At 37.1% G+C, this 23,747-nt stretch overlaps 1 protein-coding gene across 1 annotated transcript in view; it reads left to right on the forward strand.

Moving 5' to 3' along the window:
* The window catches only part of ITGA2 (integrin subunit alpha 2), a 133,878-nt gene that overhangs the window by 78,806 nt on the left and 31,325 nt on the right, over nt 1–23,747 (forward strand). The window contains exons 8-16 of the mRNA XM_004380501.2: nt 5,048–5,198; nt 5,493–5,658; nt 8,342–8,418; nt 10,196–10,334; nt 11,303–11,448; nt 13,484–13,627; nt 15,485–15,688; nt 16,375–16,511; nt 20,928–21,067. Of these exons, the coding sequence (XP_004380558.2) occupies nt 5,048–5,198; nt 5,493–5,658; nt 8,342–8,418; nt 10,196–10,334; nt 11,303–11,448; nt 13,484–13,627; nt 15,485–15,688; nt 16,375–16,511; nt 20,928–21,067 (1,304 nt within the window). The remainder of the gene's footprint in view (nt 1–5,047; nt 5,199–5,492; nt 5,659–8,341; nt 8,419–10,195; nt 10,335–11,302; nt 11,449–13,483; nt 13,628–15,484; nt 15,689–16,374; nt 16,512–20,927; nt 21,068–23,747) is intronic.

The raw sequence follows: 23,747 nt of genomic DNA on the forward strand, positions 1-23,747 counted from the left end.
GATGTTCTAGGGTTTCAGGATTGTTGATTCTCTGTTTGGCTTAGTTTTTCGGATCTTTGTTGTGGAGGGACAGCGTGGTGTTTCTGCCTAGAGCGCCATCTTGCCAGAAGTCCCATCAATTCCACTGTTAAGATCTTATTCTACTGATAAAAAAAACCCAAACCAAACCCATTGTCGTCGAGTCGATTCCAACTCATAGCGACCCTATAAGACAGAGTAGACCTACCCCATAGGGTTTCCAAGACTGTAATCTTTACAGAAGTAGATTGCCACATCTTTCTCCCCTGGAGCGTCTGGTGGGTTCTGACCACCAACATTTCGGTCAGCTGCTAAATGCTTTAACCACTATGCCACCAGGGCTCCACTATCCTACTGATGAAGTATGCCAAGATATATACACAGGGGTGTTCACTACAGCATTACTTGTAGAACTTGAAATGGTCTAAATGCCCGATGATGGGGCGCTAATTGAATAAATTATGTTGTTCTCATTATTGTTAGTTGCCATCCAGTCAGTTGTGACTCATGGCTACCCAATTGTGCAGAGAAGAACTGCTCCACAAGGTTTTCAGGGCCGTGATCTTTTGAAAGCAGATCATCAAGCCTGTCTTCCAAAGGGTCTCTGAATAGGTTTGAACTGCCAACCTTTTGGTCAGTAGTGGAGCACTTAACCATTTGCACCACCCAGGGACACCTAAATAAACTATAGTGCCTCGAAATAACGAAGTATTATGCAGCCATTAAAAATAACTGTGTAGACTAGGCCCCATTTCTATAAAATGTTAAGGGCTAGACTATGCATATATCTATATTACATATAGATAAAACAATTTCTACAAGGAAACATAAGAGAGTGATAATAGTGCTACCTTTGCATGAGGGGGTTGGTGTCAATTTTTTGTTTTATACCTTTCCAAACTCTGATTTTTTTTTTTTTACCACATGTATCTGTTACTTTTCTTTTAAGTAATGGACTTTATTTTAGAGTAGTTTTACAGTTACAGAAAAATTAAGTAGATAGTAGAAAGAGTTCCCATATCCACCCCACAACACAGTTTCCCCTATTATTAACATCTTGCATTAGTTTGGTACATTTGTTACAATTGATGTACCAATATTAATACATAATTATTAACTGGTAAAGTCCACCACTCATCTGTCACCACCACGCGTCTGTCACTTTGTTGTACTATGGTGGTTTGCATGTTTCTGTGATGCTGGAAACTATGTCTCAGGTATTTCAAATACGAGCAGGTTCAACCACAGTGGACAGATTTCAGTGAACTTTCCTGACTAAGACAGACTAGGAAGAAGGACCTGGAGATCTACTTCTGAAAAATTGATCAGTGAAACCTTATGAATAGCAGTAGAACATTGTCCAATATAGTGCTAAAAGATGAACCCCTTAGGTTGGAAGATACTCAAAATACTACTGGGAAAGAGCTGCTTCTTCAAAGTTGACCTTAGTGATGTAGATGGAGTGAAGCTTTCGGGACCTTCATTTGCTGACATGGCAAACTCAAAATGAGAAGAAACAGCTGCAAACATCCGTGGTAATGTGAACACGGAGTGTACAAAGTATGAATCAAAGAAAATTGGAAGTTGTCAAAAATGAAATGGAATGCTTGAAGATCAATATCCTAGGCATTAGTGAGCTGTAATGAACTGGTATTGGCCATTTTGAGTCAGACAATCATATGGTCTACTATGCTGTGAATGACATATCGGAAGGGGAATGCAACTGCATTCATCGTCAGGAAGAACATTTCAAGTTCTATCCTGAAGTATGATGCTGTCAGTGATAGGATAATATCCATACCCTGTAAGAAAAACCAGTTAATACGAGTATTATTCAAATTTACCTCCAAGCACTAATGCCAAAGAAAGAAATTGAAGATTTTTACCAACTTCTGCAGTCTGAAATTGATCAAACATGCAATCAAGATGCGTTGATAATTACTGGTGATTGGAATTCAAAAATTGGAAACGGAGAAGAAGGATTGGTAGTTGGAAATTATGGCCTTGGTGATAGAAGTGACATTGGAGATTGCATGATAGAATTTTGCAAGACTGAAAAAGGACTGATACCTTTGAATTGTGGTGTTGGGAAAAATATTAAATATACCATGGACTCTCAGAAGAACAAACAAATCTGTCTTGGAAGAAGTATAGCCAGAATGCTCTTTAGAAATGAGCATGTACTTTGGACATGTTATCAGGAGGGACCAGTCCCTGGAGGAGGACATCATGCTTTGTAAAGTAGAGGGTGAGTGAAAAAGAGGAAGACACTCAACAAGATGGATTGACACAGTGGTTGAAACAGTGAGCTCAACTATAGCAACAGTTGTGAGGATGGCGCAGGACCAGGCAGTGTTTCTTTCTGTTGTACTTAGGGTCACTATGAGTTGGAACCAACTTGATGACACCTGTTATGGATTGAATTGTGTCCCCCAAAGATGTGTGTCAACTTGACTATGCCATGATTCTCAGTATTTTGTGGTTGTCCATCATTTTGTGACCTGATGTGATTTTCCTATGTATTGTAAATCCTACCTCTATGATGTTAATGAGGCAGGATTAAAGGAAGTTATGTTAATGAGGCAGGACTCAATTTATAGGATTGCGTTGTATCTTGAGTCAATCTCTTCTGAGACATAAAAGAGAGAATTGAGCAGAGAGGAGAAGGACCTCATGCCACCAAGAAAAAAGAGTTGGGAGCAGAGCGTGTCCTTTGGCCCTGGGGTCCCTGCACTGAGAAGCTCCTAGAGCAGGGGAGGATTGATGACAAGGACCTTCCCCCAGAGCCCGCAAAGAGAAAGCCTTCTCCTAGAGCTGGTTCCCTGAATTTGGACTTCTAGCCTCCTAGACTGTGAGAGAATAAATTTCTGTTTGTTAAAGCCATTTGCTTGTGGTATTTATGTTATAGCATTACTAGATAACTAAGACAGAATTTGGTACCAAGAGTGGGTTGCTGCTTTAACAGATACCTACAATGTGGATGCGGTTTTGGAATTGAGTAATGGGTAGAAGCTGGAAGAGTTTAAAATGCCTAATAGTAAAAACCTAGATTGCCTTGAAGAGACCATTGGTGGAATTATGGACATCAAGGACAATTCTGGTGAGGAACCAGAAGGAAGTGAGGAGAGCTGTAACATCGGAGACAATGCAGACAGTGAGAAACAGCAGCAGAAAAATGGCAGCAGCAGAACCAGGAGACAGGCATGAAACAGCAGGAGAGCCAATCCACTGAGGGAGAGAGCTGAGTGCCTTTATGCAGGAGGCTTCCTGGCAGAGGGGGGTGCCTTCGGGCACTTATCAATGGAGCTAAGAGCTTTGGAACACTTGACCAAGGAGGGCAGACTCCAGGCCAGCTCAAGAGGACTGAGGAGTCAAAAGGTCAAGGAACCAGAAAGCAGAAGCTGAAGAGACAAAAAACACAGGAAGCAGAGAGCTGCCTCAGTCTTAAAGGATAGGACTAAGACCTCTGGGGTCTCAAAGGGTGGAGCCACAGCCTCTGAGGTTTCAAAGAGTCAGATCTTCACCAACTCGGTTTTGGAGTTTTCATGGTATTTTTGGTCACCTCATATGCATGTGAAAGCTAGACAATGAGTAAGGAAGACCAAAGAACAATTGATGCCTTTGAATTATGGTATTGGTGAAGAATATTGACTATACCATATACTGCCAGAAGAATGGACAAATCTGTCTTGGAAGAAGTACAGTGAGAATGCTCCTTAGAAGTGAGGATGGGAAGACTTCGTCTCACATGCTTTGGACATGTTATCAGGAGGGACCAGTCTCTGGAGAAGGACATCATGCTTGATAAAGTAGAGGGTCAGCAAAAAAGAAGAAGACCCTCAACGAAATGAATTGACACAGTGGCTGCAACAATGCTCTCAAACATAGCAATGATTGTGAGGATGACTCAGGACCAGGCAACGTTTTGTTCTGTTTTACACAGGGTCACTATGAGTCAGAACCAAGTCAACAGCACCTAATAATAACATTAATGTATGTAGTTTACAGTAGAATTCAGTTTGTGTTGTACAGTTCTATGGGTTTTGACAAATGTGTAATGTAATTTATCCACCATTACAGTATCATACAGAATAGTTTCACCACCTTAAAAATCCCCTGTGATCCACCTATTCATCCCTTCCATGCCACCCATTGTAACCTTGACAACCACTGATGTTTTTACTGTTTATAGTTTAGTCATTTCCATAATGTTGTATAGTTGGAATCATATAGTACATGTAGCCTTTTCAGATGGGCTTTTTTCACTTAGCAAGAAGCATTTAAAGTTCCTTCATTCCTTTTCATGGCTTGATACTCTGTTTTTTATCACTGAATAATATTCCATTGTATGGATGTACCGTAGTTCATTTAACCATTTACCTACTGAAGGACGTCTTGGTTGCTTCCAATTTTTGGCAATTATGAATAAATTTGCTTTAAACGTTCATACGCAGGTTCTTCTGTCAATATTAAGTTTTCAACTCATTCAAGTAAATACGTAAGAACATGATCACTGGATCCCATGATAAGATTATGCTTAGTTTTGTAAGAAACTACCAAACTATTTTTCAAGTAGCTTGGTGTCAATTTTTTGTTTTACACCTTTTCAAATTCTTTGATTTTTTTTACTATGTGTATCTGTTCTTTTAAAATAAATAAATAAATATTAAAAAATAAATGTAGACTCAATGAGAAAATTTATGACAAGAATATCTTTGCTTTGTTGATTAGTATTAATGAATTTAATTTTCTTATCAGAAGATAATGTGAGGATTCCTAGTATAAATACATACACACACACTATGGAACCCATAGAAATTACTTTTATTGCCAAGCAAGACTGATATTTTTATTCGTTTCTCAACAACTTAAAACATACTCACATGTATCACCAGAATTGGTACAGAGAGAAATTCTAAGTCAACAACAGGTTGTATTTAAAGAAGCTATCTTCATATATATATTTCAAATGAGAAGTCCACATATTAACTTCATTTTTTGTAGTGAGTCTTGAATTTCATCTCCACAGAGATTTTGCTTATTCAGCCGCTGCTGGTGGACGACCAAGTGCTACCAAAGTAATGGTGGTTGTAACTGATGGTGAATCACACGATGGTTCAGAGTTGAAAGCAGTGATTGAACAATGCAACAATGACAATATACTGAGGTTTGGCATAGCAGTAAGTGCTTTTCTTTCTTACTTGCCTTTCGATTCATGGATAAATGTTCCTTTATAGCATTACTCTCCAAGGCTACAGTTTCTCACTGACTTTTCATAGTTTCATATAAAAGAATGTTATTACTTTATCTCTGCTTCTTGCTGATTTTCAGTCTTATAGGGAATGGGGAAAAAAATGTTGCTTGATTTACTACTCCAGAGAGCCTGCTGTGTTCAGAAATAGACTAGAAAGTGTCATTAGGGAAATTGGAGTACAGTAATAATGACCTTATTTTCCTCTTCCTCTATTTTCAAGGTTCTTGGATACTTACACAGAAACTTCCTTGATACTAAAAATTTAATAAAAGAAATAAAAGCAATTGCCAGTGTTCCAACAGAAAGATACTTTTTCAATGTGTCTGATGAAGCAGCACTATTAGAAAAGGCTGGGACATTAGGAGAACAAATTTTCAGCATTGAAGGTAATAAAAAAAAAAAAAAAAACTTTAAAAATTTTTTCTTCCAAAAACTTCTTTCAAGAATTTTTAATTTTATTATTGCATACTTGCTCTATTAATATTAACTTGTATGCCTTGTATAAAAAAGAACAGCTACACATTAGTAAGAAGACTGGACAGAGAACGAAATGCAAATGACCAGTAAACATAAGAAAATATTCCCAATTTCAGTAATCACATAAAAATACAAATTAAAGCAATATCATACCATGTTTTTTGCCTAAAAGACGGCAAACATCAATAATGCTTAATCTTAGATTATGGGAAAGCAAACAGGCTCATGCACTGCTGATAAGATTATAAATTATTATCACCTTTTTGGGGGACAACTTAGAAGCATTTATAATAATTATAAATAGTTTTATCTTTTCATACTGTGTTACATAATTTCTGAAATTCTTGCATTTGTTTACAACAAACATGTATACTTACAAAATTAGAAAAAAATACAATGAAAATTTTTGCTAATTCAGTCTTTGAGGAAATATTTATCTGTCAGATTTACAATAATGTACATATATGGCCTGGGAAGGGCTAGTCAGTGCAGAAACATCACATTTTCTGGAGTTGACTTATGTAGAACTGGAACACTTCCCAGATAGTAAAAATTCCTACATGACCCAAATCCTAGCTCCTGATGGTTAGCCTAAATAGCATGCAGCAATAAAGAACATGTATTTATTGAGCACTACTATGTGTCAGGTACTGCCTCAGAAGCTGGGCCCAAGGGGATTAAATAAATTAAATAGGAAGCATTCATTCCTATAGTCAAATCTTGATTTCATGACTATCCACTATCCACAATGAAAGTTCTATCTGTGAAATTTGATAGCTTCTTTAACATTACAGGGTGCTTCTAAATTGTTTAAATCATCAACAAAATCTAATGTGTCCTTAAATCAAAAATACTCATTGCCATCTAGTTAATTCCGACTCGTAGTGACCCTATAGGACAAAGTGAACTGCCCCTTAGGGTTTTCAAGGCTGTAATCTTCATGGAAAAAGACTGCCACATCTTTCTCCCGTGGAGTGGCTGGTGAGTTTGAACCACCGACCTTTCAGTTAGCAGCCAAGCACTTAACTCCTGCTCCACCAGGGATGCTAATGTGTCCTTTGTTGTCAGGTGCCCTCGAGTTGGTTCCAACTCCTAGCGACCCTATATATAACAGAAGGAAATACTTCCCAGTCCTGCTCCATTCTCAAAATGGTTGCTGTGTTTGAGGCCACTGTTGCAACTACCATGTCCATCTATCTCATTGAGGGTCTTCCTCTTTTTCACTGACCCTCCACTTTACCAAGCAAGATGTCCTTCTACAGGGACTGGTCCCTCCTAATAACACATCCAAAGTATGTGAGACCAATTCTCACCATCCTTGCTTCAAAGGAGCACTCTGGCTATACTTCTTCCAAAACAGATTTGTTTGTTCTTTCGGCAGTCCATGGTACATTCAGTATTCTTCACCAACACCATAATTCAAAGGTGTCAATTATTCTTTGCCCAGATTTCACATGCATATGAGGCAATTGAAAACATCATGGCTTGGGTCAGCGCACTTTAGTCCTTAGAAAATACAAAATTATTTTGCTATCTATACTAATAACTTCGTTTGTGGTGGTAGGAATAAGAATAGTCACAATAAAATCTAAAAGCTAACTAAAAATAATTTGAGTACTATCTACTATTATGGATTTTTGGAGAGCACTGTTCTACTTTATTAAAAATTATTTATATTCATCTCTAAACAATTGACTATTCTATGAAGTATAATTTGTCTTTGTCTGTTTATTAAAGTGGCAGTCCAGGAAATTAGCTTCCCTTTTGCAAAGATTAGTGAAACATAACTTTAACCACACTGAATGGAAAATGAGTACTAACTGAATCTTATGGTGTTAAAGACAGAAAGAAGCTTATATGTAGAACTAGGACAAATTTCCCAATTAGTAAAATTCCTACTCAATCTTGAGTCCTGGTTGCTGACGATTAACACAAATATCTCTCAGCATAGTCTTCACTATAGTTCAATTGCCGATTCTCCCACCTGCATCTGAGGTATTTATTTGTGTAGTTACTAGTTGTTGTTGCTATGTGCTGTCAAGTTGATTCTGGTTCACAGTGACCTTATATGACAGAGTAGTACTGCCCCATAGGATTTCCTAGGCTGTAATCTTTACAGGAGCAGATTGTCAGGTTTTTCTCCCTCAGAGCCTCTGGGTTGGTTCAAACTGCCAACTTTTCGGTTAGCAGCCAAGAGCTTAACCATTGCACCACCAAGGCTTCTTCGTTTATTAGTACCAAGATTTACACATAAAAAATGAGCCATTTTCTTAGCTAGTAATGATAAATTTTTGAAAAGATCACTGCCTAGGTTTTCATCTCACTTCATCTCCTTTGTTGGGAGTTCTTTGATATCAGGAATTGTATAAGTGTTCCAAGACACATGTTAATGCTTAATGAAGATTAATAACACACACTACCATGGAAGAATTGTGGAATTCTATAATCCTTCCAAATACTTCCTTAGTAGTTCTCCTAGAATCTGTCAACTCCAAATTTTTGGGTGAATATCATAATATTGTGTGTGTATGTTTAAAATTTGATTTAAAATTGCTGGCAGTATTGTAACTTTTTGAAACTGACATTTCCCAGGTACTGTTCAAGGAGGAGACAACTTCCAGATGGAAATGTCACAAGTGGGATTCAGCGCAGATTACTCTCCTCAAAATGTGTGTATATCGAGTAGTGCTGTCAGTTGGCATAACACTTCTGGATAGTAGTCTTACATATAAAAAGGGAGAAACAGCCAGTTAGTGATCAACAGTTCTGACTCCTAGTCACAGCTGTTTAATTTCTCTGTGCTGCTGATTTGCCATCTAAACTATGAAGGTTAATAATGCCTTTCCTTCCCTATTTCACAGAGATTTTGTGTGGAAAAAAAAAAAGATTATATACAAGAAAGCCTTTGAACACTCTAGGGAGCAGGCACTATATTAATCTAAGGTATTATCATTGCAGGGATTTCCTCTGAATCAATTAATGACTAAAAATGTTAGTTGAGAACATAAACCCTTGATGTCATTGCTGAATTCTAAACACACAGAGAGAAAATCGTTTAAAAAATAAGGAGTTAGGAGAAATGTGAGATGGGATCAGGAAAGTCCATTTTCCTTTCTCAGAAGCATCTATCTCCCAGGCCTCTGATTCTAATTCTACTCAGGATATGAGTAGGGTAGAGAAAGGAGCAAAGGGAAATGTGACACTGGAGAATATGTAGGGGACAAAATGAATCCAGAAGATTTGATTGTCAGATCAAAGGACCAAGAACAATTCATTTTCTCTCTAGAATAAAGGGTGCTAACTTTGTCTGGGTCACCAGTAGTTAGAGATGCTCATAAAAGTTGGGGGTCTTTCCCTCAAAAAAAAGTAAACGAATCCACGCACATAGATTCTGCAGACACTCCCTGAAGCCCATTCATGCACCACAGATTCAGAGTCCCTGGTCTTCTGACAGTCATTGAAATCATCTTTTGGTCTCATCCTCAAAATGGTGCACATCATTTCTCTATTTGCTTTTTTTCTTTTTCTTTTTTTTTTAAATAGCTTGTATTTGTGATTCAAATTCATATATTGGGTGTTTTTCTATAATCAAAACAGGAAATGATGAACTTAAAAATAAATCCCATCCCAATCAACCCTGCCTTCTGTGATGATTTATGGCTTTGAATATTCATATTGGGTTTTGATCCACTCCAGAGTAGCCTGTCTTCCTTTTCCCACCTCTACCCAGTGGTGAGGGATGGTTAGTTTTCCTTCCAGTTGATTGAATGTCACAGTTAGAGGTACCTTTTGTAACTATGGCCACTGCCAAATAGATGAGATAGGATATAGGTGATAGAGGAACATTTGAGGAGTCAAGAAGAAAGAGGAAGAAAATTGAAAGTGGAATAGGTCAGAAGAGGACCTCCCAGGACATGTCTAGGATAGCAGCAACATCCTGTCTCTCCTCCTCCATCATCAGCACTTCCTGCTTCCCAAGCATGTCTCTTACTAAGCAGCTCTGAGTATGTGAGACCCCAGGCTCACTTTCAGCCCTTTTCTCAAGGTTCATAAGTGTTCAGTATTGGCAAATATGTGCCTTTGACAGGAAATTTAAAGATGATTTATGTAACCCTCCTGTACTACAGCTTATCACAAAGATTTACGTATATAATGTATCATACTAAATAAAGCCCAGGTAATAAAGCCCATAGGAATACTTGTTCTTTGGTATAAATATATGTAAATGTATTTTATTTGTTTATATTAATATATTTAAGATATATTAAATATAAATATATTAAAATAATTCTTATACATAATATATAATTCATACATGTTATAGTTGATCATGTTTTGTTTCCTTTCCTTAAATCTAGATAATTTATTTTGATGTTTTGCTTATCTGGCCTTCTTATGCTTTAAAAGTGACTAGTTTTAATGATCTTCATTTTTCAATCATTTTAGGATATTCTGATGCTGGGTGCAGTGGGAGCTTATGGCTGGAGTGGAACTATCGTCCAGCAGACATCTCATGGACATTCTATCTTTCCTCAACAAGCCTTTGATCAAATTCTCCAAGACAGAAACCACAGTTCATATTTAGGTAAGGCATAAAAGCATCTGACTCAGCAAATTTAGCGTTATACAAGCTTGTAGAATTGATTTTTGGTGACTTTTGCTATAAAAAGCTTACTTGTATCTTTCCCCTCTTCTAAACCAGCTCCGTCTTGAATCTCAGGTTCAGTTCAGCAAAACTTTTAAACTGTCATCTAATTATTATATGTATTGTACATAGGTATGTCGCCTCTTTGCTAATCGGGTCTTAGCCCATAACTACATCATGAAATACTGTACTGTACTCTAATCTTTTCTGGTTGTTCAAGTAGTTGTTATTCTTGGGGACATGCCTGTGCTTCTTCAAAATGGAAATTACTTAAAAGTCAATACAGTAAGAGGTAGTTTTATACTGTTTTCGAGTTCTTAGTCTTTTGTTCCTACAATAATAGCAGACACTGATTTTGAATACCTACTATGGGACAGTTCCTGAGTTGGCTGTTCTAGCTGCAACTACATAAACATCTTCCCAAAACCCATTGAAGGAAGTATTGTTATCCCCATTTTACCTTTTAGAGCCAGGTTAAATAATTTGCCCAAAGTTGAACAACCTAGTAGGTGGCAGATGCAGAATTTGAACCTGGGACTCTCTGTCTTCAAAGCTGTGTCCTTTCCTCTGGACCACATTACCTTTTGCATTCATTTCTTCATTCATTCAAGAAATACTTGAGTGCTAGCTATGTGTCAGGTACCACGCTAGGGCTTTTGTTCATGGGTGGGCTGATGGAGACAACCCAGAATCTAGTGCCTGTTTTATAGACACCAGTTTTGCAGGGCAGCACTGCAGGTCGAAGAGAAAGAGTAGTTCATCTTAACATCTTCATGCCCTCAATGATGTATTCAGGAGCAGTAGGAACTGTGCATTATAACTAACATACCTCTGATCATCTGCTACTAAACAGTCTTTACTGGCTGAAATATTCAATAGTGCTTGCTTTGTGACTTCTTTCCTCCTAGGTTACTCTGTGGCTGCCATTTCTACTAGAAAAAACGTCCACTTTGTTGCTGGTGCTCCTCGGGCAAACTATACTGGCCAGATAGTGCTATACCGTGTTGATGAGAATGGCAATGTCACAGTTATTCAGCCTCACAGGGGTGACCAGGTAAATCTCATTGTTTAGCAGGTGAAATTAATTTTATAGACAACTGGGACAGATAGGGAGTGGAGGGTGGGTAGAAATGGAAACTGACATTTATGTGAGTGCCTGTTCTGTAGCTGGCACCATAATCTGAGTTGACTTTATTCTTTTAACTTTTACTAGTATGCTGATAAGATCTACTATCCCTTTTTGACAGGTTACTGAGAGTTTATCCAACTTTCTAAAGTCACACAGTTTTAATAGGTTGAGCTGTCATGAAAGCCCAATCCTATCTGGCTTCAAAGCCTATGCTGTTTCGTTACATTCTACTCCATATTTTTGACTCTCCAGGTTAATAATGCATTGGCATTATTTATTCATGATGTCAGGCACCTAAGCACTGCTTTGTAGGCAACCCACATTAGGGACTCAGGGGTCTGGAGGATAAATAAAGAAAAGAAGGGAGCAGTATAGCATTATACTGAGTTTCCATATCCTTAGTTGTTATGATGATGAGACTTTGATTTGGTTACTTTGGACACATCATCAGAAAACGACATGATGTTTGGTAAAGTGTAGGGTCATCAAAAATGAGGAAAACCGTCAATGAGATTGATCGATACAGTAGCCTCAACAATGGACTCAAACACACCAGTGTTCATGAAGATGGGGCAGGTTTGGGCCATGTTCCTTGTGTTATACATAAGATCACTATGAATCGAGGCCAGCTCAATGCCAGCTAAAAACAACAGCAACCACATCTGAGCCTGCCAATATGTCCTGCTTTGATCTTTCTAAAGGCAAGCAACTCAATCCTGTACCACTTTCTACCGATGTGTGACAGTTTGATGGTCAGAACCAGTCATGACTCCCAGTTATAGCCCTGCCTCCTGTCCCAAAGGACTGTTGCTAGAGCTAAGGCCAGCTGATGGATTCCTATTTCTTTGCTAAGCAGTTTTGACCTGTAGAATTGTAACATATTTGAAATGAGTACCACTGATCCCTGAAAACCAGTGGAAATTGGTTTCCTTCCTTCAGTCAGAGAAACCACAGATTTTCCTCCTAATACTTCTCTGGGATTAAATGAGATCCCATTGTCTCTACAACTTACATTTTCAGGAGTAAGAAGATCTGAGTACCTGACTTCCTTGACCACAAACCAGCTATATAGTCACATACTTTTTCTCTTCTTTAATATTTATTATTTAATATTCTTTAATATTTAATATTTAATATTTAATAATGTTGTTATTTTGAGAAGATCAATGAAACTTTTATGGAAGGAATCATTTTTTAATATGTTTCTGAATCCTTAAAAGCTACTCACATAGAAGGCATGCATTGAACATTTGTTCAATGGAAAGAACGTTTAAATGCCCATCCTCTCATATTTTGCCTTATCTTCAACAAGTCCTCCCACTCAATCTCTCTGGAAACTACTCTCCTTTTCCAATTCATGCCATAGACACTTATACATTGTTCATGCTTTCCCACTCCTCTCCGCTTAGAAAACTCCTTGTCCTCCTTTAAGATCCATTTCAAATATTATCTTCCTAAACCTTCCTGACTCCCTGCATTTTGATTACATGCTGCTTTGCACTGCTATTTTTACACTGTATTTAACAGTGGAAGCACAATTATCTGTTCCCCTCCCTGTGCCCCCTTACCTTTCTCTACAACATACCTCATGTACCTACTTTGTTTCTCTTATGAATGTGGTTTTGGACCACCAACAGCAGAAGCACCTGGAGTGTTTATTAAAAATGTTGTTTTCTGGACTGTACCCTAAACATTGCATCAGAATCTCTGGAAATGGATCTCAGGAATCTGTATTTTAAAGACACTTCCTTGGTGATTCTTGTGCACACTAAGATTTAAGAACCAAATGTTAGATAGTAACACAATCTGAAGGAAGGGACTATGTTATCCACCTTCTGTCCATAGAAATTGCTAGTGGTGAGCCCTCAATGTTTGTTTGTTGAATGAGTAACTATTCAGTTTAATAATAGATGTATATGAATCCTAGTAATCCTAAGGTTAATATGCTTTATTATTCCAGATTGGCTCCTATTTTGGTAGTGTGCTGTGTTCGGTTGATGTGGATAGAGACACCATTACGGACGTGCTCTTAGTAGGTGCGCCAATGTATATGAATGACCTGAAGAAAGAGGAAGGAAGAGTCTACCTATTTACTATCACAAAGGTAAAATAGAAAATTATTAGACTGACTTAGTTTAATGTACTTTGATACTGGTAAATAAAAGTCTGTATTTGGAAAGAAAGTTTATTATTATTGAATGATAATTATTTTGCATATATGATATGGTTTGCATTTCATCAGTTTTGAGAATATCATCATTAAGTTATAATTTTAAAAATCACATTAAAAGGCCTAAATAGAATTGAATGTATAGCGTGTTGCCATTTTCCATGAGATGTTTTTCAATATATATTGTTATACAAATAAAATCATTATTATATAAATCATTTTTTTAAATGCATGCACACATGTGTGCATTTCCCAGGTATCTCATGCAATTATTTTTCTCTGCTATAAAAAGATAACAAGAACAGGGGAAAACTGTCTTGTTATCGTTTTATAGTGAAAAAGACAGATTGTACCGGGTACTTTGGAAATCTCCATATAATCCCAGATGCTTTCTACATTAGTTTGTCAGGAAATTCCATTGCTTGGTGTAATGTTTAGGTATATGTTCAGATCTTGGAATTTCCAGTCCTTGCACATAAAAAACAGCATACTCTAACATGGAAAAGCATAGTTTTTCAACTTGGAGGCTGAATTCTCTAAATACATACATATGGGTATAGTGACTTCAGTGAAACCAGAAAAAGAAACCAACATTAAAGGTGCTGGTTGACACAGAATATTAGATGATGACAGAAAGGAAATGTTGGAAAAAGAGAAGCTGACATTAATATAGTAAAGACTGTCCTTAGCTTGATGTGATGTGTTTCCTACCTGATTTATTTAAATTAATGTAAACATCAACATGAACAGAAATTATTAAAACAATACTAAAGCATTTAAAGAATGTATAGAGTATACAATAAGGAAAGGACGTACCCACGTGTTTGAAAATTTCACAAATCCCTGGTTTCTTAAACACTTACAGCTTGTCAAATATTCTGAATTTTCATCAATTGTTGAAGATGTAAAGATATCCTAATACTTTATCAAAGCTCAGTAATAAGTTAATTTCCATGAGATTGCAATAGAGGAGAAAGTATCAACACTGACCCCGCTTTGTGGTGGAGGAGCATTGCTTTCTTGTGAAGTCATGAGATATTTCCATAGCTGATTACAAAATATGAAGAAAAAGCCTATGTGTTTTACAAGGAAATGTCTTTTCCTTTGGGCCAAATTATTTAGTGTTTCTTAAACTGAATGGGATATTAATAATCTCATTTTCCACTTCCTATACTATTATGGAGCCTTGGTGGTTCAGTAGTTAAGAGCTCGGCTTAATCTGCGGTTCGAATTCACCAGCTACTCCTTGGAAACCCTATGGGGCAATTCTACTCTGTCCTATAGGGTCGCTATGAGTCAGAATTGACTCAATGGCAGCGGGTTTGGTTTTTTTATTTTTTTTTGATACTATTATAATTATGCCACTGTTCAGTCATTTTTAAGTAAATGTCTCAATTAAGATACTGCATTTTGTTTTGTTTCTACCTTAATTTTTTGTATTTAAGGTATCTGTAAATTTTCAGCAGAAAATGTTTAAGTCAAAAGGTTCGGAAACAGATGAAAGTACTAATATTGAGGAAAAAAGGAGACAAAGAAATGGATGTTCTTATGTAGATTGTGCAGCTACAGTAAAGACAATTGGCTCCTTTCACCTTGGCTTATAAGTAGATATAACCTTACTTGCTCAAGTTCTCATTTCTAATTATCATCATATATAGAGAATTTTGTATTCAAACTTTAAAACCCTATCCACTTTAACATCTTGCAAATTGGTTTGGGCATCATTTGCTGTGAATTTTAATTACAAAAGTTGTAAGGATTGCTTTAATCATCTTTTTTTCCCTTTGAAAGGGCATTCTGAATCATCACCAATTTCTTGAAGGCCCTGAAGGTTTTGAAAATGCTCGGTTTGGCTCAGCAATTGCAGCTCTTTCAGACATCAACATGGATGGCTTTAATGATGTGATAGTCGGTTCACCTTTAGAGAATCAGAACTCTGGAGCTGTGTATATCTACAATGGTCATCAGAGCACCATTCGCACGAAGTATTCCCAGGTAGTCCAGGAGCTTCATGGTGATGTACCGATGTGTGTATCATCATGCTAGAGTTAGAGAGCATGTATCAGGCAAACCATCAAGTGCATCCCTCTTATTTAATAAACTTATTCATTCATTCAACAAGTGAGCCTCTAATATGTGCCAGGCACTGTTCTAGACTCTGAGGATGCTGTAAAGAACAAGACAAACAAAATTCTGCCCTTCATGAACCTTACATTCTAGAGAAGGAGACAGATGAAAAATAAGTATAGTGTTCCTGATGGTAATAAATGCTAAGGAAAAAGAACTAAAAGAGGGAATAAAATTTCATGGGTGAGAAGTGTCTGGCAGTTGAAAGGGTGACCAAATAAGGCCTCAATGATAAGATGACTTTTAGTTAAAGATATGCAGAAAGTGAGCTAGGATAAGAATCAGGACCTGAACTTGTATCAGCTCATTCCCAGTTCATGAATCTTTTCACTATTTCATACTGGTTTGTGATTTTAATGTTAAGACTCTTGCTTCTTCTTTGATGAACATGTGGCTGCCAGAATGATTATAGATCAGATGAGATATTGAAAAACCAGTGGAGATTTGTGGGGAATAAAGACAACCTTGAAAATGACTATACTGAGAATGTAATATTGCAATTTTTTGTTTCAGCTGGTGTGCTCTGTAATTTCATGTCAAACTTGCTCTTTTAGAAAATCTTGGGATCTGACAGAGCCTTTAGGAGTCATCTCCAGTACTTTGGGAGATCCTTGGATGGCCATGGAGATTTAAATGGGGATTCCATCACTGACGTGTCTATTGGTGCCTTTGGACAAGTGGTTCAACTCTGGTGAGTCAGTGAGAGCCAAACTAAAAACAACTTGGTAAAAAATAAAACAGATTGCTGTGGCTGGTGCTGTGCTAATGCCACATGAATTATATAAGACTCTAGGGCATATTTTCAATGAATAAGTCATTGGCATTGCAAAATTCTATCATGACACCTCCAGCATCGTTTCTATCACCAAGGCCGTATTTTCTAACTACAGACCCCTCTTCTTTGTTTCCAACTTTTGCATTTCAGTCACCAATAATTATCAATGTATCTTGATTGTATGTTTGATCACTTTGAGACTGCAGAAGTTGGTAAAAATCTTTGATTTCTTCATCTTTGACATTAGTGATGGGTGTGTAAATTTGTATAATAGTTATATTAACTGGTCTTCCTTTGTAGGCTTATAGATATTATCCTATCATTGACAGCATTGTACTTCAGGGTATATCTTGAAATGTTCTTTTTGATGATGAATATGATGCCATCCCTTGTCAATTTGTCATTCTTGGCATAGTGGACCTTATGATTGGCTTATTCAGAATGGCCAAAATCAGACCATTTCAGCTCACTAATTCCTAGCATATCGATGTTTATGAATTCCATTTCATTTTTGATGATTTCCAATTTTCCTAGGTTCATACTTCATACATTCTACATTCTAATTATTAATGGATGTTTGCAGCTGTTTCTTCTCATTTTGATTCATGCCATATCAGCAAATGAAGGCACCAAAAGTTTGACTCTATCCACGTCATTAAAGTTGACTCTGTTTTGAAGAGGCAGCTCTTCTCCATTTGTTTTTGAGTGCATTCCAACCTGAGGGGCTCATCTTCCAGCACTACATTAGACAGTGTTCTGCTGCTATTCATAAAGTTTTCACTGGCCAGCTTTTCAGAAGTAGATCACTAGGTTCTTATTCCTACTTGTCTTAGTCTGGAAGCTCCAATGAAACCTGTCCACCATGGGTAACCCTGCTGGTATTTGAAATACTGGTAGCATAGCTTCCAGTATTACAGCAATATGCAAGCCACCACAGTATGACAAACGGACAGACGAGTGGTGACAGTTGGTTGGACAGAATAAGAGGATACTGCATGGTTTAAAATCAGGAAAAGTGTGTGTCAGTTGTATCCTTTTATCATACTTATTAAATCTTTATGCTGAGCAAATAATCTGAGAAGCTGAACTATATGAAGAAGAACACAGCATCAGGACTAGAGGAAGACATATTAACAACCTGCAATAGGCAATTGACACAACCTTGCTTGCTGAAAGTGAAGAGGACTTGAAGCACTTATTGATGAAGATCACAGCCTTCAGTGTGGATTACACCTCAACATAAAGAAAACAAAATCCTCACAGCTAGTCCAATAAGCAAAATCGTGATAGAGAAAATATTGAAATTGTCGAGGATTTCATTTTACTTGGATCCATAATCAATGCCCATGGAAGCAGCAGTCACAAAATCCAATGACATATTGGATTGGGCAAATCTTCTGTAAAAGACCCCTTTAAAGTGTTCAAAAGCAAAGACCTCACTTTAAGAACTAAGATGCGCCTGACCCAAGCTATGATATTTTCAGTCGCCTTATATGCATGCAAAAGCTGGACAATGAATAAAGAAAACCATAGGAGAATTGATATCTTTGAATCATGATGTTGGCAAAGAATACTGACTATACCATAGATGACCAGAAGAACGAACAAATCTGTCTCAGAAGAAGTAGAGCCAGATGCTCCTTAGAAGTGAGGATGACGAGACTTCATCTCACATGTTTTGGACATTTTATCAGGAGGGACCAGTCTCTGGAGAAGGATATCATACTTGGTAGAGTGTCAGCGAAAAAGAGGAAGACCCTCAACAAATGGATGTGGCTACATCGATGGGCTCAAACATAACAATGATTACGAGGATGGCACAGGACCGGGCAGTGTTTCGTTCTGTGGTGCATAGTGTCGCTCTGAGTCAGAACCAAGCCAGTGGCACCTAACAACAACATCTAGGATGTATACGTGTCATAGTTTGCATAAAGGAAGGAGTATATTCTCCTGGTGGGAGAAAAAATATATTTAGTTAACATTAGAATCACGTTTCTCTTCTCTATATGGTGAAGATCAAAATTGCATAGAAACGACAAAGCCCTTAAAATGATATCTAGGATATTTCTGAATGTCATCTTCCGAACAACCTTACCTCAGCTCATTGTAAAGAAGCTTCGTGGGAGTGTGCTGAAAATACAGAACTCTCAGACCACACAAGTAAAACGTAATTTCTTACATGGTTGTTGTTAGCTGCCACTGAGTCATCCCTGACTCATGGCAATCCTGAGCACAACAGAACGGAAACATTTTCCCCCATGATGGGTTACAGATCACATCACTATGAACAGGAAGTCAATGTTTAGGCTAAACTGACTTTTTACTGACCTAAGTAGGAATTTAAGAGCAGGGGGAACAATGAAGGATTCAAGAACCATAAGATTCAGATATCAAAAATAAATATATTCTGCTGGCGAGAGAATGGAATCAGAAAGAAATTAAGATTTAAATCAAAAGTCCCCAAGAAAATGTAGCTCAATTATTCATTCGTCTCTGCTGAACATGTGCTTAAATGTCAAAATATATCAAGAATAGAAAAACATTATACATTGATTGTTATTTCTGAGTTTAAGGACACTATTTACAGTATCTTGTTTATGTTTTTGAGGGATGAAATGCATTGTTCGTTGCAAAATGTGGAAAAAATAAAACCTAAGGGTAATATTTAAGATTTTGAAAAGTAAGAAAATACATTTACTGAGTAAATTCAGTTAAAATCAGTTAAGAGTAGCATACTTCTGGAAAAATACAAGGTGATTTTTTAAACATTTTACAAGAAACTGTACCTCTCGGTGAACATGGATAAAGTCAGTAATGACCAAACTTTTCTTCTTTGAAGGTGAATTTGATTCTTCAAAAAAGTCAAAAGATACATTGAGTCAAATCAACTTACTGAGGTGATCAGCCATCCTAGGTTAATGCTATTTTGCGTCTGTATTCCTAAGAAGTGCTACGGCTGATGTTTCTGAGTAACTCCCTGAGAATAATTTTTAAAAAACTAGTTTACAGAACATTTAGCTCAATTACATTTCTAGTGAAATAAGTGTTCAAACTCTCAAAGAGATTGCCTTAAAGAATGACATTCATTTAAACATTGCACATCTTGTAAGGTTGAGGACACATTGCATTTGTTAGTAAATAATTTATGACTGCTTGTTAGGGGGACTGATTAATACCTGATTATATTTTGAAATGATTTTTCAGTTGTTTCAAGTTCTTCGGGTGGTAACTGAAATTTTTTTTAAAAAAATATGTTTTCTATATCATATTGTGGAAGATTTTAAAAACAGTGGAATTGCTACACTACTTTCTACTTTGTAAATAGTTGATAGTGTGTACAAGGAGTCATTATGATAAAGTTCAAATTCTGCTGGCCAAGGAATTAGGAGACCATGAGTTCTAATTTCTCACTTACTATTACTCATTAAACTGGTAAGTTACCAAATATCTTTGTATCTCAGATTTTTTCATTCACAAAATGAAGATATTTTTTCTACCTATTTCACAGGAATGTTAATAAGAAGCAAATGAGGTCATATATTTGTGAAAACCCTTCAGATATCTAAAGTGCTGAGCCAGGGTCAGAATCCTGTAGTACCCTGCCCACAAGGGACTGTTCAGCCTTTTTTGGCATTGGGCTAGTTACCACCACCACACTCACTTCTTCTTTCATGACTACATGCCACGCTTCAAAGAATCAGTGCCAGCTACTGGGGCAACAGGGAAAAACCACAAACACATTTCTTACCACCATCACCATCACCTTGCCTTCCCACTTTCTGTCTCTCCTACCTCTGTGATAAATAAATAAAATAAAAAAACTATTGCCATTGAGTCTATTCTGACCCATAGTGACCCTAGAGAACAGAGTAGACTGACCCACAGGGTTTCCAAGGAGCTGCTGGTGAATTTGAACAGCCAACCTTTTGGTTAGCAGCTGTATCACTTAACCACTGTGCCACCAGGGCTTCACCTCTATAATAAGAGTGAATATTGCTTCTTCTAGTTAGCCAAACATACCAGGGACCATAACTTTTGTACATCACTTGCAAATAGGCCACAGACTCCCATCCTGTGCTCATGCATTTATTTGTTCATTTAAGAAAAAATACTATAAATGTGAATTGTACTGATCATACTGTTATAAACAAAAAAGACATTATCCCTGCAATATTATCACTTACTTTCAGATATAAAATACTGCTAAAGAGCTTTGATAGAGTGTAGACAAAATAATTTGATAATGCTGGCACTGGGTCCTCTATGTAAGGGTTATAACATGTGTAGCTTGGTTATAACGACCACCTATCAATTTCCATTTATGCCTTTCAGGTCACAGAGCATCGCTGATGTATCTGTAGAAGCTTTTTTCACACCAGAAAAAATCACTTTGTTCAACAAGAATGCTGAGATCGTTCTAAAACTCTGTTTCAGTGCAAAATTTAGACCTACTAAGCAAATCCATCAAGTGGGTAAGTAGACCTGAAATAATCTCTAAGGAGACAGGTGTGCTTAGAGTTTTAGTCCAGAATATACCCTACATTTTAGATCTGTAGACTAAAAGAAATAAGCATCTTTACTTGCAGACATTTAAATTGCCTTACATTGGAAGTTCTTGAGAATGGATAATTGGTCATGGAAGGGTTGGCTAGATCTTCCTCCCCTCAGTTTTGGAAGATGAGGGTGAGTTGTAATCCTTAAGAGATAACCACGGGCTCTCCCAACTCTATCCTTCAAGTCCTCTTACCCACAGATCCTTTTATTAAAACTTGTACACACACAGATTATGCAGGACTGCAGCCAGTATTAATTGAGTTCAGTGCATGTTGACTATGCTACCATCTAAATTAGATGTGTTCACTGAAAGTATCCAATATTTTTTCCTGTTATTATGGAATTAATAAGCATGAAATGATAAGAGCAATAATATAAAATAATATGTAATTAGTACGTGGTGTTGTAAATTTTATGAATAATTCATAGATGTGAGTACAATATGTCCGTTCAGTCAGGGGAGAGTTAAGAAAATACTATGGAGAAATGTCAGCAGGAACTCTCAGCCTTTCTCTTCTGGGGCCAGCGTAGTCATCTTTCATGATACATTGTGCTGTGGTAGGTTGTGTGTTGCTATGATGCTGGAAGCTATACCACAGGCATTTCAAATAACACTAGGGTCAGCCATGGTGGACAGGTTTCAGCAGCGTTTCCAGACTAAGACAGACTAGGAAGTCTACTTCTGAAAAAACTGACCAGTGAAAGCCTTGTGAATAACAGCAGAATATTGTGTGATATGGTGCCAGAAGATGAGCCCCTCAGGTTGAAAGGCACTCAAAAAACAACTGGGGAAGAGCTGCCTCCTCAAAGTAGAGTCAACTTTAATGATGTGGATGGAATCAAGCTTTCAGGACTGATATTTGCTGATGTGGTATAACTCAAAATGAGAAGAATCAGCTGCAAACATCCATTAATAATCAGAATGTGGAATGTGCGAAGTATGAATCTCGGAAAATTGGAAGTCATCAAAAATGAAAGGAAATGCATAAAGATCGATATCCTAGGCATTAGTGAACTGAAATGGACTGGGATTGGCCATTTTGAATAAGACAATCAGATAGTCTACTGAGCTAGAAATGACAAATTGAAGAGAATGGTGTCGCATTCATTGTCAAAAAGAACATTTTAACGTCTATCCTGAAGTACAATGCTGTCACTGATAGGATAATATTCATAAGCCTACAAGAAGACCAGTTAATACAACTATTATTCAAAGTTACACACCAAACACTAATGCCAAAGATGAAGAAATTGAAGATTTTTTACCAACTTCTGCAGTCTGAAATTTATCAAACATGCAAGCAGGATGCATTGATAATTACTGGTTATTGGAATACGAAATTTGGAAATAAAGAAGAAGGATCAGTAGTGGGAAAATATGGCCTTGGTGATAGAAATGACACTGGAGATAGCTCGATAGAATTTTGCAAGACAAACGACTTATTCATTGCAAGTATTTTTTTCAACAACATAAAGGGCAACTATACTCACAGACCTCACCAGATGAAATACACAGGAATGAAATTGACTATACCGTGGAAAGGGATCATGGAGAAACTCAATATCAAGTTGAAGCTGAAGAAAATTCAAAAAAGTCCACGAGAGCCCAAGTACGACCTTGAGTATATCCCACCTGAATTTAGAGACTATTTCAAAAATAGATTTGACTCATTGAACACTAATGACCAGATGAGTTGTGGAATGACATCAAGAACATCATACATGAAGAAAGCAAAAGTTCATTAAAAAGACAGAAAAGGAAGAAAAGACCAAAATGGATGTCAGAAGAGACTCTGAAACTTGCTCTTGAACATAGAGTAGCTAAAGCAAAATGAAGCAATGATGAAGTAAAAGAGCTGAACAGAAGATTTCAAAGGGTGGCTGGATGAAACAAAGCAAAGTATTATAATGAAATGTGCAAAGACCTGGAGTTAAATCATCAAAGAGAAGAACATACTCAGCATTTCTCAAGCTTAAAGAACTAAAGAAAAAATTTAAGCCTTGAGTTGCAATATTGAAGGATTCTATGGGCAAAATATTGAATGACACAGGAAGCATCAAAAAAAAGATGGAAAGAATACAGAGAGTCACTCTGCCAAAAAGAATTGGTCAATGTTCAATCATTTCAGGAGGTATCATATGATCAAGAACTGATGGTATTGAAGGAAGAAGTCCAAGCTTCACTGAAGGCATTGGCAAAAAGCAAGCCTCCAGGAATTAATGGAATACTAATTGAGATGCTTCAACAAACGGATGGAACAGTGGAAGAGCTCACTTGTCTATGCCAGGAAATTTGGAAGACAGCTACCTGCCAACCGACTGGAAGAGACCCATATTTGTGGCCATTCCAAAGAAAGGTTATCCAACAGAATGTGGAAATTATCAAACAATATCATTAATATCAAACACAAGTAAAATTTTGCTGAAGATCATTCAAAAACAGTTGCAGCAGGGAACTGCCAGAGATTCCAGTCTGATTCAGAACAGGACGTGGAACAAGGAATATTATTGCTGATGTCAGATGGATCTTGGCTGAAAGCAGAGAATACCAGAAAGATGTTTACCTGTGTTTTATTGACTATGCAAAGGCATTCGACT

This window comes from Trichechus manatus, unplaced genomic scaffold (genome assembly GCF_000243295.1).
Source record: "Trichechus manatus latirostris isolate Lorelei unplaced genomic scaffold, TriManLat1.0 scaffold00074, whole genome shotgun sequence".
Classification (NCBI taxonomy): Eukaryota; Metazoa; Chordata; class Mammalia; order Sirenia; family Trichechidae; genus Trichechus; species Trichechus manatus.